We start from the raw sequence: 14408 nt of genomic DNA, 5'->3' as shown, positions 1-14408 counted from the left end.
TGTTGTGTCTGACAATCAGTCATAGACAGATACTTTGGAGTACAATGTTTGTGGTGATTCAATACCAGCAGTAGCTTAATACATTGGTACCAGCAGTCGGCATGGAATACTTACTTTCACTTTCTTAGTTAATCAATTTAATGTTATTTTGTCCTTCCCCCCCTCTCTCTTTCTCTGTATATTATTATTATTTATAAATCTAAAAAAATTCACATTTCCGTAAACATTTTACTTAGTATGAAATAAAATACTGCTTCAAGATTACTGCAAAATTAACCAAAACTTAATAATTTTTTTGAGCATGTACAAGATTTTTAATCCATAGAAAGAGAAAAATTATAACTGGGTACTGTAGACCTACGACAATTCTGTTAAAAAAAATGATCATAGGTTTACAATACCTTGCAAACGGGGTGGCACCACTGGGACTCGCATTCAATGAGTTGGTGATTGGGGTTTGTGATGATCCATAAGGCATGCTAAATATGTTGCTTCGTTAATTATCTAGTATGGAATTATGTGTACTACACACAATTACTTAAGATAGCCTATATAGGCCTAACCTTTGCAGTGCTCACATCGTGTCTCTAGAGCTGTGTAGGCCTATTACAATTTTGAGATTATTTCCAATTATTTAAGTACTTTTCTCTTCCGTGTGTGGTGTGGGAAGCCTATCTAAGTTTCATTCTAACCTTTAAAGAGTGCATATTTTATATGCAACATTTTAACAAATTTTCATTCCCGCTTGTCAACCCATCATATAGCCTACGACAAAAGTTATCTAACGTATATATTACAACTAATTTCCTGCAACAATCTTCGGACAGTGACCGACTATTAAGCTATATTTAAAATGAATTTCATTTGTAAATAACATACACAGAAAGGGAATTTGTAACCTTATTTTACAATTATTAAAAAACATTCCCACGGGAACATTCCGATTGTAAAAATTACTTGTCTTTATTAACTTTTTGTTTTTTCATGATCTTAAAAATACCCGCCAGTGAATGATGCTCACTTTACAATAATTCTTACAAACCATTAGGGCCATCGGACACCTGGTTCATTTGCGGCAAATACCACCAAGCACTTTTTGGAATTACTTGCTATTAATGACTATACCACCAAACTAAGTTCCATATATTTAAGTAACAATTACAGTGAATAATGGCATTCTGAAAGCAGCATCTATCCGCAATTAATTTTAATATCTGAAGTTCCTTACCTCCCACGACAACGAGTTTATATTCCGTCATTTTCATTAATGACAAAACACAGGCTACTGCACAAAACAAAGCACAGTTAAAATGCTCTTGCTTATCTTCAAGAGGGCGGGATCCTCTTCATTAGTGAAATGAAATAAATCTACACCAAAAAAGCGAAATTTTAAACGCCAACACCCTCGAATTGGGGCTATTGGCTAGCACTGCAACATGACCATTACATTGAGAATCTCTTTTCCCTTTGACCATTGCGCCGCCTTTGCAGGGCTGCTAATCAAGGAAACTGAAAAGCATTTCGACGATTTGACAGTCAAAAAGTCAGTACTATTAATTTACTTGAATAGATCTGATCTATTCACATTAATAAACTCTTTAGCACTAAAATGATTATATACATTATTTCATATTTTAATTGAAGCATTACATGTCTTGAATAGTTGCTTAATTTATACTCGTTCAACAAATTTCATTATTCAATATGGCAGCACTGCCAAGTTATCAGCAATTAATTCTAAGTCATATAAACAATAATTAATGGTATTATATAGTCATTTATGTACTATTTTTACCTAACAAGTTAATAGTAACAAGTAAATATCATTACATATGTTAAAGACTGCATTTACTTGACGGAAAAAAACAATGTTATAATTCACTTAGGGGGCGTGGTTTTTATGGCCGAAAGTAAATAACTGCTATTAAGATCTTGATCCCATCTAATGCATCTAGCAGACATTTCGCTCAACAAAATTACATTGTTTCTGTAAAATACGGGTACGTTCAGATAAATAGTGTGATTGTGTCATGTTTAAAATTAGTTTGTAATGTTTGTATAACACATATGGCTTTAATTAGATGTAATGGAATCATTAATTCGCTAATATATAATTTGTACAACTTAGTGCACTAGTACAACGTACTTATACGACAAACTTTGTTTATACTGCGTACTTCACAAGATTTGTTCTCCAATGTAGTCTCAAACGTACCCAAATATTACAGATTTCAAGATGGCTGCTGTGCACAGGGAAACTATACAGAAACAAATCCAACAAGACTGGGCGAATAGGGAATATATTGAAGTAATTACGGGAAGCATAAAGAAAATAACAGATTTTCTTAATTCATTTGGTAAGACATTCATGTTCCTATTCTTAACAAAATGTATTCCTTGGTTCTGCACTTTCTCCAAACAAGGTTATGTATTCAGTTTCTTTGCCAACGTTAGAAATGTAATTTGAGATTATTATTATTATTATTATTATTATAGAGTGCAGAAATTATTCAGAAAATATCAGGATAAAATATCGTTTTAACGCAGAATAGTTGCGATATTTTCCTCCAGTTATGCTAGTTTGAAATGAAGCATTGCATTTGTATCGTTAATACATTATTGGATATTTAAGATGCACCACCAATTAAACTTCTACTGCCACTTCATATCTGTTGAGAACTTGTATGAAGCATTTATGTAGACATATTTTTAATATAGATTTAATAACATAGAATAATTTTCCCCCTTCTAATAGATATGTCCTGCCGCTCTAGATTGGCAGTGCTAAATGAAAAGCTAACAACTTTGGAAAGACGCGTGGAATACCTTGAAGCACGGGTAAGTGAAATTTATATACCGAATTCGATAATTCTTCGGGAAGTGAACCACCCTCGCATGTTCTCCCACCACGAGCATTCGGGCGATGGGAGAAGAGCCATCTGTGGGAAAATGAAGGAAACTGGTGTAAGATTAAATAAATTTCACTAATGGGGGCATCTAACCATATTCCACGAACATTTTTTCATCGCCTTTCTCGAATTCTCATCTTCTCTTCACTTTTTTTCTCTCTCTTAGTGATGTTCATGTAATCAGAATGTACATTTACCCACAGTATAAATATTATTAAGTCTGTGGTAGACTCGATCCATCGTCGTCTGGATTTAGTGTCTGTTTGTCTACTAGACCACCATGACTGATATTGCTAAGACCAGAAATTTTTCTGCAATTCACTGTGGACCTCTCGGTAAAGTGGATTATGGAATGGTGTATTGGATCTGAACAGCGATGTACCTACATGCATTCATCATATGTGAAGTTCAGAGAGGGGAGAAATCTTGAAGGCGCAATATAGTGGAGCTACAGGCATGCTTAAAAAAGGTAAATATTTTTGTTGGATTGTTATGTTGAAAGTATATGCAAATGGAAAGTCAGACCACGTGTTTACCAGTGTATACACTTCACAGAAGGCAATAATCACATTAAAAATTGTGCCTTTGGTTCATTGAAGGATTATCGAGAATTCTAGATTTAATCCTGTGCAAATATCAGTATGCAGAACAGTCTGTGCAAAACTTACACGTGTCTCAAAATAATATTTCTCCTTTGATGTAAAATTGTAATGAAATGCTAAGAAATTGTAACTTTTTACAACTGCTGTGAATACATTGTCACTATCAACGAACACTTAACGGCGATTCATAACATATGGAGCATAATTATTTAAACTTTATGAAAGCTCTGCAGCATCATTACTCATATCTATAAATTTGTGTCGTCTTTTTTTTTTTCTCTAATTGTTCAAAGATAAACTGTTGGTCTTGTACCTGCTTTGGACTGTAGGGCTAATAATAGATAATCCATGGCAAATCCTCGGTCTCATCTCGCTATCACAAAATTCGACCAATGCTAGGAAACCTCGTAGTTCATACACATAGTTAAGTAACCACATAGGCGGATTTAGGAAGGGGTGGGCGGAGCTAACCAGTATATTATGAAATCCATCTTTTCATTATATAATTTTATTAGATTTATTGAATCTTAAGGTATATAACTTCCATCATATCCAGCAATAATGCTCTTTTTCCATTATTAATGCAAGACAGGTTTAATTCTCATACCAGCCACTGTCTTTATTACATTCATACATTTATTCTCCAACTTAGCAATTTTTATATATTTTTATTTCTTCAGTTTCGTTTGACCTTTTGGTGAGAGAGCCTGTCAATAAATGAAGGGCTCAAAAAAAAAGGTGGTATACATGTGACAAAATCTGAAAAATTGATTTTATACGATATAGGCCTAAGTACCCTATGTTATGTGAAAAGCTCAGGAAAAAGTGGTACAGTTGAATCTTCGATTGGTGCTGCAATATGTTTACCTAAGTTTGGACTCTTTGGAAAAACAATCGAATGATCAGAAAAAAAATGGTATAAGTGCACTGCCTTCTGCAGATGTTTATGTCTTGTGTAAGATGGCTAAAAACAAGAAGAAAGTGATTTATGTGATGGATTATCAATGATTATGAAATGTAAGATGTATTCATTATTATTATTATTATTACTTAAGTTAACTGTGTAATAATGTCATGTTTATCTCATAATAAATGGCCACTACTAACATGCCTTTGTGATGAATGGAAACATAACTTCATTTCGAGATTCTAACCCTTCTCTTCACTCATCTAAATAAATAATGATATATAATAATATGGTAATCATTATAATTACTGTTATTAATAGAAATAATGGCATATTTCAACACAATGTATTATTGTAGAATATGGTACTGATGGAAAAAGTGAAACAAGTGACCAGCATGACGTGGAAATCGTGAACTTCGGTGATTTAAGTGATACTCATGAGATACTCCAGACTCAATGCTGCTTCTTCTGACGAATCAGGTTCTGATCCTAAAGAAGAATCTATATTATTAAAAGGATGATGAAAAAAAAAAAAAAAGAGAGATCCAAGTCCTTGGAAGCATAAAGTAGCCAAGCACTTACCGAACAGTGATCAGGGATATATTGGTCATGAAAAAGAGGAGAAGATTAAAGCAGTTTAATCATCACTGCAGTAATATAGGTGAAGAAAAACGGAGAGATATCTTCCATGCGTTTTGGGCTTTGAGTTCTTGGGATCTACAGAATTCATTCATAATGTCTTGTGTAACACTGAAACCACCATCACGTCATAGCACCCACACCTGTGGAGTAATGACTAGCACGTCTGGCCACGAAACCAGGTGGCCCAGGTTCGATTCCCGGTCGGGGCAAGTTACCTGGTTGAGGTTTTTTCCCGGGTTTTCCCTCAACCCAATATGAGCAAATGCTGGGTAACTTTCGGTGCTGGACCCTGGATGCATTTCATTGGCATTATCACCTTCATCTCATTCAGACACTAAATAACCTAAGATGTTGATAAAGTGTCGTAAGATAACCTACTAAAAAATAATGGTGGAGTTAACACGCGTAATTGAGGTTCGTTTTCCGACCACAGTCATCAGTAGGCACTTTCCAACAATGTGGCCTCCGCGATCTCCAGATTTCAATCCGGCCGACTTCTGGTTGTGGGGTTACCTTAAAGAACGAGTTTTCCTGACACATCCAACAACCCTACTGCGTCTGAAAGATGCCATCTCGCAAGAAATTGCCAATATTCCAAGCCATTATCTGCAAAATACTGTGCATGGTGTTGCAGACAGAATGCTATATGTTGAACAAGTGAATGGCGGATATCTTTCGAATGTTTTGTAAACCCCATTGTTTGCCCAACACTGTGATGTTTTTGTTTTTTCCCTATCTCAAATATTATAATATTTATAGCGGTTTAATGTTTGAACTGACTTTCGAAATACCCTACATTGAACACATGAAACAATATTTTCACAACTAGTGCACATAATATACTATTTTTGTCCTAATTATTCACATTTTAGTTTTATGTATACCTACTATTAATCATATTAATATTGGTCAGACTTAATTTCATAATATTTTCACAACTAGTGCATTTGTATAATTTTTTTCCTAATTACTCGCACTTCACTTTTAAGCATACTATTAATCATATTAGTATTCCTCAGACTTAATTTAAATTTTACATGTTAAGATTTTTTTACAGTCCTTATAAATGTGTTTGTAGCAAAGGTAATACAGTTTACAGTTAGAATATATGTGTTCTGATTTTTTAATTTCATATTATAATACATTCACATTTTCCCAAAAGTTTTAGAAATGTCACTTGTATCACCTTTTTTTCCTAGCCCTTCAATAAATATATATATATGCAGTCTGATCCGTTTGGGTATGGATAATATTAATTTTTTATTATTATAAAACTATTATGATAGTAGGAAAAATTTCTTGCTGGTTATATTATGATTAAAAGATGTGGGAGTTTTCATATGTGATAATCAACAATGCATAATCTGAAAGAACAAATTAAAATCATAGATGATTAAAATGGCTACTACAAATCAACAGCAGGCACAATGTGTTCTTTGGTATGCTAAATTTGAGTGTGTTAAAAGAGTTCAAAGGGAATTTCGACTTGAGTATGGTGTGCGTAATGTATCTAAATACAATTCCATAATGTTGTGGTATCGAACATTTGTAGAAACAGGTTCTGTGTTAAAAAAAAAAAAAACATGCAGGAGGTCGCAGGCGAAACCCAGTACGAGAAGCAGCTGTCTCTTGGCTTGGTCCCCAAACTTCCCAGGTCTAACCCCTCCTGACTTCTTCATGTAGGGTTTTGTTCAAGACATTGTCTATTCACAGAAACCCAGGAACATTGATAATCTGAAAATAAAAATTACTCAAGCTTGTCAACAAATCACCCCACTTATGTTACAACGGACATGGGCTGAATTGCATCACCATTGTGAGTTGTGTAGGGTGTGCAATGGGGGTCATGTTGAGCTCTCAGTAGTAAATGTTTCACTGTGTTTTTATTTTATCCATGCCCAAACGGATCACCCTGTATATATACATAGTGGGTATTTGACTGTTCATCATTCACCAATATGAAGCCAGTTGTGTACACCAATTTACTGCCCAGGGTGCACCATAAGAGGATGGTCTATATGCTACACCCACAATGAGATGGAGATTTCTTGGGATGCCATAGGGGAACTGGAACTCCCGTTGTTACCTATACCACAGGTTATAAATCAGGGGTATGCCAGAGGATTATAGTTACACGCTCTAGCCACTAGACATCATGGAGGCTGAGTGTTAAAATATAAATACAATAAATTAATATATAGCGAATTAATTCTATGCAAAGCTTAGTTATTTTATCACTGGCATATTTTCAGTTGACCTTTTTTAACATTTTATTTTAAAAAGTTTGTAATACTGTGGTATTTGTTTCAAAACCTTTTTTATAAGCTGAAATATATTACGACATTTTTTAAAATGTTACAAAACTGCAATCTGAGGACAAAAAAAGTGACACTACTGCTGCTGTTATACAGTGGGCCAGATGCAGCAGATGAATTCTCAGGCTTACTATTTCAGCAAAGTGATATTCTGGACCAATAAGGCCGATGATAAGTTCTTATCCACTCGCTAGAACATAGCAAAAGAAGGAATGCAGTATTCTGCTATGCTTGCTGAATGTTGGAGAAATCCTTCTCTTCCAAAGATACATTTGTCAAAACTGGGGGAGGAAGTAAAAACGAAAAAAGTAAGATCCATTCGGTGTGCATGGAAAAATATGCAACGCATAAGAAGAGGGGAAGTGTCATGTCTGATTTCGAGTAGACACCACCAGTACATGGTACTAGAGGATAGTTTGGACATTATAACACTTCTTGGAGAACAAGGTTCATCATTGAAAGGACATGATGAAACAAAATGTCAAATAATTTCTTGGAATTTTGTGAGGTTTTTGCCCAGATGGTAATTCATTTAAAGGAAGCTTGGATTTTGTTGTAAAGCAATTCAGAATGAAGTGATTATCATAATTTCTACACTTTTACTTGAACAAATTATTACTGAGGTTAAAGGCTGTGAATTGTTTGCTATCATGGCCGATGAGAAACAGTAGCAGCATTGTCTTTTGCGATTCTTATGTTGATGGTGCGCTCACTCATGAAAGATTCTTCAAGTTCATTGATTTGCTCAAACTGCAGCACAATTAGTTGATCTGATTTTAAGTATTCTTTAAAATTTAAGTGTCGAAGGACTGATAATAACTCAAACAAATCGATGGTGTTTAGGTAAAAGGGCTTAACCCTCATTCTTTGAAATTTGACATGTTTGCTGTAATTAGTTAAAAATTTAATTACAAAATGTGAAGGATATAATTTTGTCAATTGTTTACATTCTTTCATATTAGGTAACATAATAATAATAATGATAATATTGATTTTTGTTCTTTCTGAAAAAAATATTTGTTTTGTGGGATAAGCCCTTTACCTAAACACCATCATGGTGTAGCAGTAATGTCTGGTAACATAGGAGGACTGCAAACTTAAACCAGTGAAAGGTACATGAAGCTATGCACACAAAGTAGCACTTGTATTTGTAAAAGCATAAGAACTTCAAAAATATTATTCAAAGTCTTTTAATCACTGTATGTGCATTTTTCAAAACCTTCTAATTATGATATTCTAAGAAATGACAATCAGAGAAGATAAAACTTCAAGGGTCCACACCTGTGGAGTAACGGTTAGCACGTCTAGCCGCAAAACCAGGTGGCCCAGGTTCGATTCCCGGTCGGGACAAGTTACCTGGTTGAGGTTTTTTCCGGGGTTTTCCCTCAACCCAATATGAGCAAATGCTGGGTAACTTTCGGTGTTGGACCCCGGACTCATTCCACCGGCATTATCACCTTCATCTCATTCAGATGCTAAATAACCTAAGCTGTTGATAAAGCGTTGTAAAGTAACCTACTAAATAATAAAATAAAACTTCATAGAGTACAACAAGATGGACCTGAAGATGTCAAAACTGTGAGTTACTGATTAAGCACTATGGTGTTGTAGTGAAAGCACTAAGATTTGAAACTGATAAAAATGGTGATAAAGATTCCACTGTACTGTTAGTTTCATTGTCTTTTTTTTTTTTCTCTCATGGAATCCTCACGTGTTAAGCAAGCATTATGTAAGGTGCTGAGGTCACCTTAGAGGTGCTAGAGAATTGATAGGAGCTACTATAGAAATCACAAAGGATTAATTCTCTCTGAATGGACTGACACCCTAAAAATGTTGGGCTATGTTGTTGTGGTCAAACCCTTCCACCACACAATCAGCTCTATGCTTGCTGAGCCACGCCAGGCAGTGTTAGACGTAACTCGGCTTTCACTCTCTTGACCTCACTATCAGATTCGTAAAGGCATGGTGAACAACTGGCCAAAAAAAGAAACTTACACGAATTGAAAATCCCATTCTATAAAGAAAAATACCTTTCAAAAACAGAGGCAGTGGGAGCACATGAAGTCATAACCTTCTCCCTTGCCAAAACATGTAAACAACACCATTATGAGAAAAATAGTCATTAGTGCCTTAAAGGCATCCATTTGGATCTTATGAAATTATCAGTATGGCAACAACGTTTGAAATTTATATTTTACTCCTTTCCTGTATTATTTACTCCCTCCACAATACTTGTTTACCGTATTTCATAATGTTGGTTTCTTATTTCCTCTTTCTCCCCTCCCCAATTTTATATATATATGTCCAATTGACTGGCAGATGAGAATAGCATTCTGTGCGCAACTTTAAGAAATGATTTCTGAGAACAATATTCTGGCTAATTTGCTTATGACAGATGAAGCACATTTCCATTTAACCGCATTTGTCAACAACCAAAATTTCCGGTATTGGTCAGACACCAACCCTCAGTTGCTTTATGGAATTCCACTGCACAGCTCTAAGTTAGTGTAGTGCAGTGTAACCAGATTTGGAATTATTGGTCCATACTTATTTCTCACTTTGGTGACATCCACTGGCCCTCCAGATCCCCGTACTTATCAGTTCCAGATTTCTTTCTTTGAGACTACCTCAAGAAGATCTATTCCATTTGCAAGGAGACAAATGCTGAATTACAGCCTTCCATCCATGATGAAATTAAAGCCATTCCGCGTGACATGCTGGCATGTGTGATGGTTAGTTTCCTGAGTCGACTACACACTTGTGAAGTGAATGAAGGAGGCCATTTACCAGATGTAATTAAAAAAAAATAACAATCTGTTAGCATTACAGTAAATGGCAAAATGTTTGTAAATAAACTGCATTTCTAGGTATGCAAACACCCTTCTTTTTGTATCATACATTCTGCTCCACCTTGTAGATATAATTGCATACCAGTCAGTCTTGGCAGCCCTTAAATGAAGGAAGTTTTAGAAGAGAAAAGAACTAGGGATAAATTTTCTAAAATGTGGAGGAATATCAAAAAGTTTTCAGTTAAACATAGCATCTGATTAGAGAACCCAAAAATATCCAAGGAAAAGAAGAAAACGTGGCACTGTTGTGAAGTCTGAGGAGAGTCAAAGTAAACAGAGTTATCAGGCAAATGTGTATTTCAGAGTTTTAGACGTTGACTTTTAAATTAAGGTAGGCTACTGATTCAGTGAAGAATCCTTGTTCATGGTCTGTTTAACTCAGATTTTTGAGAAGGCAAATCTACTTGTTGAGTGTTCCAAAATTCCTTAATCTCTTCAAAAAGCAAAAAACAAACCCTATATTATGAACAAGAGTAGCTGAATTTAAATGCACTGAGTTCAGTCACTTGGATTAAGTAGTAAAGAAAAACCTATGCCCAAATTTACATAAAGTTCTGAAAGTTGCTGCTACCATTCCCGTCAGTTCAGCAGCTTGTGAAAAGGAGTTTTAATGTAATGAGAAAAATCAAGATATGGCTAAGAACTTCAATGACCAAGAGAGATTTATTAATCTGGACTACTTAAAAACACCATCACAAGCGATGATGATGTTAGTAGATTTGCTCAGAAACCAAGGTGGTGGTCGCACATGATTTCATTTGTTGTCAATGTTAATTTACTGTTTTTTAAATAATGCCACTGTAAAAGGGAAAGATATAGCAACTTTATACAGCAGAAATGTAAAAACATTGAGAAATTATATCAAGTATACAGTCAACTCCCGATAATTTGCATGCGAGTAATTCACGATCCTTTTGGGGGGAGGGGGGGAGGTGAAGTAATATTTCCGTTTTTACTCTATTTACGCTCTCTCCTTCCTCTCAAATGGTTAAAATCGATAAAGAATACAGATGAAAAAGTGACAGACTGGTAGTGGAAAGGACAGCGCAGATCACTAAGAGTGTGAAGATGAAGCCAGGAAGTTGCGTACACCCAAGGTAGTACCACTTTATACATGCTTTTATCGTATATGGAAATTGTGATGACTCTTTGTTTACAGGTATTTTCGTAAGAAATTTGCTATCTAAAATCAGAAAGAAATTAACAATCCTCAAAGAAACAAAAAAAGATGACAAATTATTTTGTAAAACTAAAGTGTCGTCTGATATTTTGTAAAACCTGTCTCTCTTGTTTTAAGATTCCTTTCCATTGCAGTAGCTACTATATATTATGTTTTGTACTATTTTGTATTTTACACTTGATTTTGAAGTGTATTTTAGTAATTAAACCTGTCAGAGCAACTTTACTGGGCTTTAAATAATAATAAAAATTTTGCGGGTAATTCGAGATTTTCGTGTAAATTTAATTTGAAGCCACTGAACGATGCGACCAGCTTGCAATATTGTAGCCGATATTTCGCAGAAATTCTTGGAGTAATTACCGCGAATTATCGGGAATGGACTGTATATACAAAAATTCAAACCCTCCCAAAATTGATAGGCTAATCTGCCAATGAGTAAACAGTTAAAATGCACCATTTCCTTTGTTGGTGTTTTTACAGTTGAATTTTACAAAAAATACTTATACATATTCTTTTCATTTCAACATGACATTTTCAAGGACTGCTTTGGAGTAAAAAGATACAATATAACAGTTATTAACTTAATCTAAGGGTGTTCACATATTAGAACAGCAATCTTGAATAGAACTAAACCTATATGGATTTCGAAAAAGTTCATTTGCTGTAACATGGCATTAGTTTTGCTGGATTTTTTTTATTTAAGATAAATGTTAAATCATAACTTTATCAAAACTACTGGTTACGTTCTGCAACAATCTCTTACCAGGATTTTCTTCTTTCTCATATAATAGCTCCATTTCAGTGTATTCGGTGGTCTGGTGGTTTCAGTACCCATCATTGAATCCAAGGGTCACATCCAGAAGAGAGTAATGGATTCACTAAGGAGGGGAAGGAAAGTTGATGGTTCCTTGTCATAGCTCTCTGTTCTTGGTGGTCATGTTTCACAGACACTGTCTGTGCAGACTATAGTAATCTCATGTTTGAATCTTTTGTGGACCTTCCATTAAAATACTGGGAAGCAAGAAGGATGATGACTTCATTGTTAAATCCAGAGAATTAGATACACACACACAGTTTGAATCTGAAGACATAAGAGATTATTAAAACTTTCGTGTGGGATGCAATTGGGTTAATGTTAGTGTCGAGGGATGTACAAAAAAATCACATTGCTTACAGAGTACGTTTCATTCCAAATATTACCTAAATCTATTTGGTTATCTGAAAAAGGTATTACTGACTTGGAATATTTGTATGTGTACTGCTATGTGTGTTTCTTTCTTTTCAGGTTACAAAAGGGGAAACACTGACATAAACTCGAAACAGGGTTAAACGTATACTGAATAATATATTTATGTTAAATGCAGTTCACACAATGAAACGTTTTGGATGCGAGTCTTTGTGATAGTCAACATTATGGTATTTTGTTAGAAAAAAATAGTACAATGAAAACATTACATTTTATGGGATGGACCTTCATCAAAGTCACTGCTTGCTACTCAGCAGTCAGTCTTTCCCTTTGCCGGTCCAGCTGCAACCACTCCTGCCTCCCCTGACTCCAGTTGTTTGAGAAGTCTGAAGAGGGCAGCAGCCTCACGAATTCGACTGAATTCTATACAGAAAGCCTGCACTTCAATAAATAGCTCCTGTAAGTTAAATTGCATTGTTGATGTTAGTGTGCTTGTATTATGAATTTGTTTACTTAGTGATAAATAAAGTAACTGATCTGAAGCTGCTAAACTAATTTACACACTCCATTTTCCTATCTTATCAATTCAGATTCCCAGTAAGGTCGTTTCGTTTGGAGGGAATAATGGTAATGTATTGATGGCAAGCAATGCAATCAATCATAATGCGTGTTCTTGTGATGTAATTCTTCAAGTCTTAATCAGAAACTATTAAATTATGATCTTCCTACATGTATCTAGTCTCATTGTTTATATGCAGGGTGGTAGGAATTGACTGAGCAAACTCACCAAGTTGTGAAAGCTTGCATCAAAATAAGCATAATTAAGAGAGGAAGCCATAATCTATCTCCACATTTGTCATCTCGGTTAAATTGGGCACTTTAACGTTTTAGTGTTTAAGCCATATGAAACATAAATATTTACATGCTAACTCAATTTTCGCTTCAAATGCTCTCCTCCTTCTTACACATAATACAGTTCCTGGAAATAATTTTTTTGGTTATTTTACGACGCTTTATCAACTGCTATGGTTATCTAGCGTCTGAATGAAATGAAGATGATAATGCCGTGAAATGAGTCATTACTCTGACAACTATTTCCAGTGCACAGTGCATTAGATATCTTAATTTATCAGGTTTTCATTTTGTACTCACAATGAAGTTCTCCAGCGATCAAATTGAAATTGAATGAGTGGGAGTAATGACCAAACAAATGCAGTAGTTGTCCAGGCCATTCATAAAAAAAAGCCTAACTACATCTCTGAACGCTAATGCTGTTGATAATAGTACAGGAATTCAGAATATGCTGTCTAGAGATGTGGCACCACAATCAATAAGCAATAATATGTAATTATAGAATTAAAATAATAATAATAATAGAAATTCTTGTCCTCCTCTTAGAAGACTAGAACATGGCAACAATAACATTAAATCCACATTAACTACAGCAATATTAGCAGTTATTGCTAGCTATTTGATACGAATTGTGAAGAACAATCTAAATTGTGAAAATTATCGACAATTATTTGTATCTAAGGATGTCGTTATGCCTGCACTCTCTCTCTCTCTCTCTCTCTCTCTCTCTCTCTCTCTCTCTCTAAAAACCTCAACAGAGGAGGATATTTTTACCCTACATTGAAATTCCTGAAAATAGTCTGTGCCTTCGATTCTGCAACAAAGATCTCTCTTCCATACCTATACAAAGATAAAAATCCCTTATAAGGATTATTAAAGATAGTCTGCATCCTGTCCGGATCCCAAATTCTAGTGTGAAATGTGACAGTCCTACAAATGATGATAATCACGAGTCAAAATTACG

At 34.9% G+C, this 14408-nt stretch overlaps 3 protein-coding genes across 5 annotated transcripts in view; 1 reads left to right on the top strand and 2 right to left on the bottom strand.

Annotated features, from left to right (window-relative positions):
- The window catches only part of LOC138699392 (ras-like protein), a 68004-nt gene extending 66521 nt beyond the window's left edge, over positions 1 to 1483 (bottom strand). Inside the window, exon 1 of one of the 2 annotated variants that reach the window (XM_069825233.1) lies at positions 1229 to 1483. In XM_069825233.1, coding sequence (XP_069681334.1) covers positions 1229 to 1265 — 37 coding nt within the window. In that variant the 5' untranslated portion in view covers positions 1266 to 1483. The remainder of the gene's footprint in view (positions 1 to 1228) is intronic. The other variant, XM_069825231.1, reaches the window with a different exon arrangement.
- Positions 1484 to 2052: 569 nt separating this feature from the next.
- On the top strand, positions 2053 to 13134 carry HSPC300 (haematopoietic stem/progenitor cell protein 300). The gene is made up of 4 exons (XM_069825234.1): positions 2053 to 2083; positions 2229 to 2357; positions 2756 to 2838; positions 12692 to 13134. The coding sequence occupies exons 1-4, from the start codon at positions 2068 to 2070 to the stop codon at positions 12716 to 12718; spliced, it is 255 nt and encodes an 84-aa protein (XP_069681335.1). The 5' UTR covers positions 2053 to 2067; the 3' UTR covers positions 12719 to 13134.
- Positions 12732 to 14408, bottom strand: part of Not11 (CCR4-NOT transcription complex subunit 11) — a 36971-nt gene continuing 35294 nt past the window's right edge. For both annotated transcript variants that reach the window (XM_069825228.1, XM_069825229.1), the window contains one exon: positions 12732 to 13049. In XM_069825228.1, the coding sequence (XP_069681329.1) occupies positions 12903 to 13049 (147 nt within the window). In that variant the 3' untranslated portion in view covers positions 12732 to 12902. The remainder of the gene's footprint in view (positions 13050 to 14408) is intronic.

This window comes from Periplaneta americana, chromosome 5 (genome assembly GCF_040183065.1).
Source record: "Periplaneta americana isolate PAMFEO1 chromosome 5, P.americana_PAMFEO1_priV1, whole genome shotgun sequence".
Lineage (NCBI taxonomy): Eukaryota > Metazoa > Arthropoda > Insecta > Blattodea > Blattidae > Periplaneta > Periplaneta americana.
This window is presented reverse-complemented; position numbering and strand designations above follow the sequence as displayed.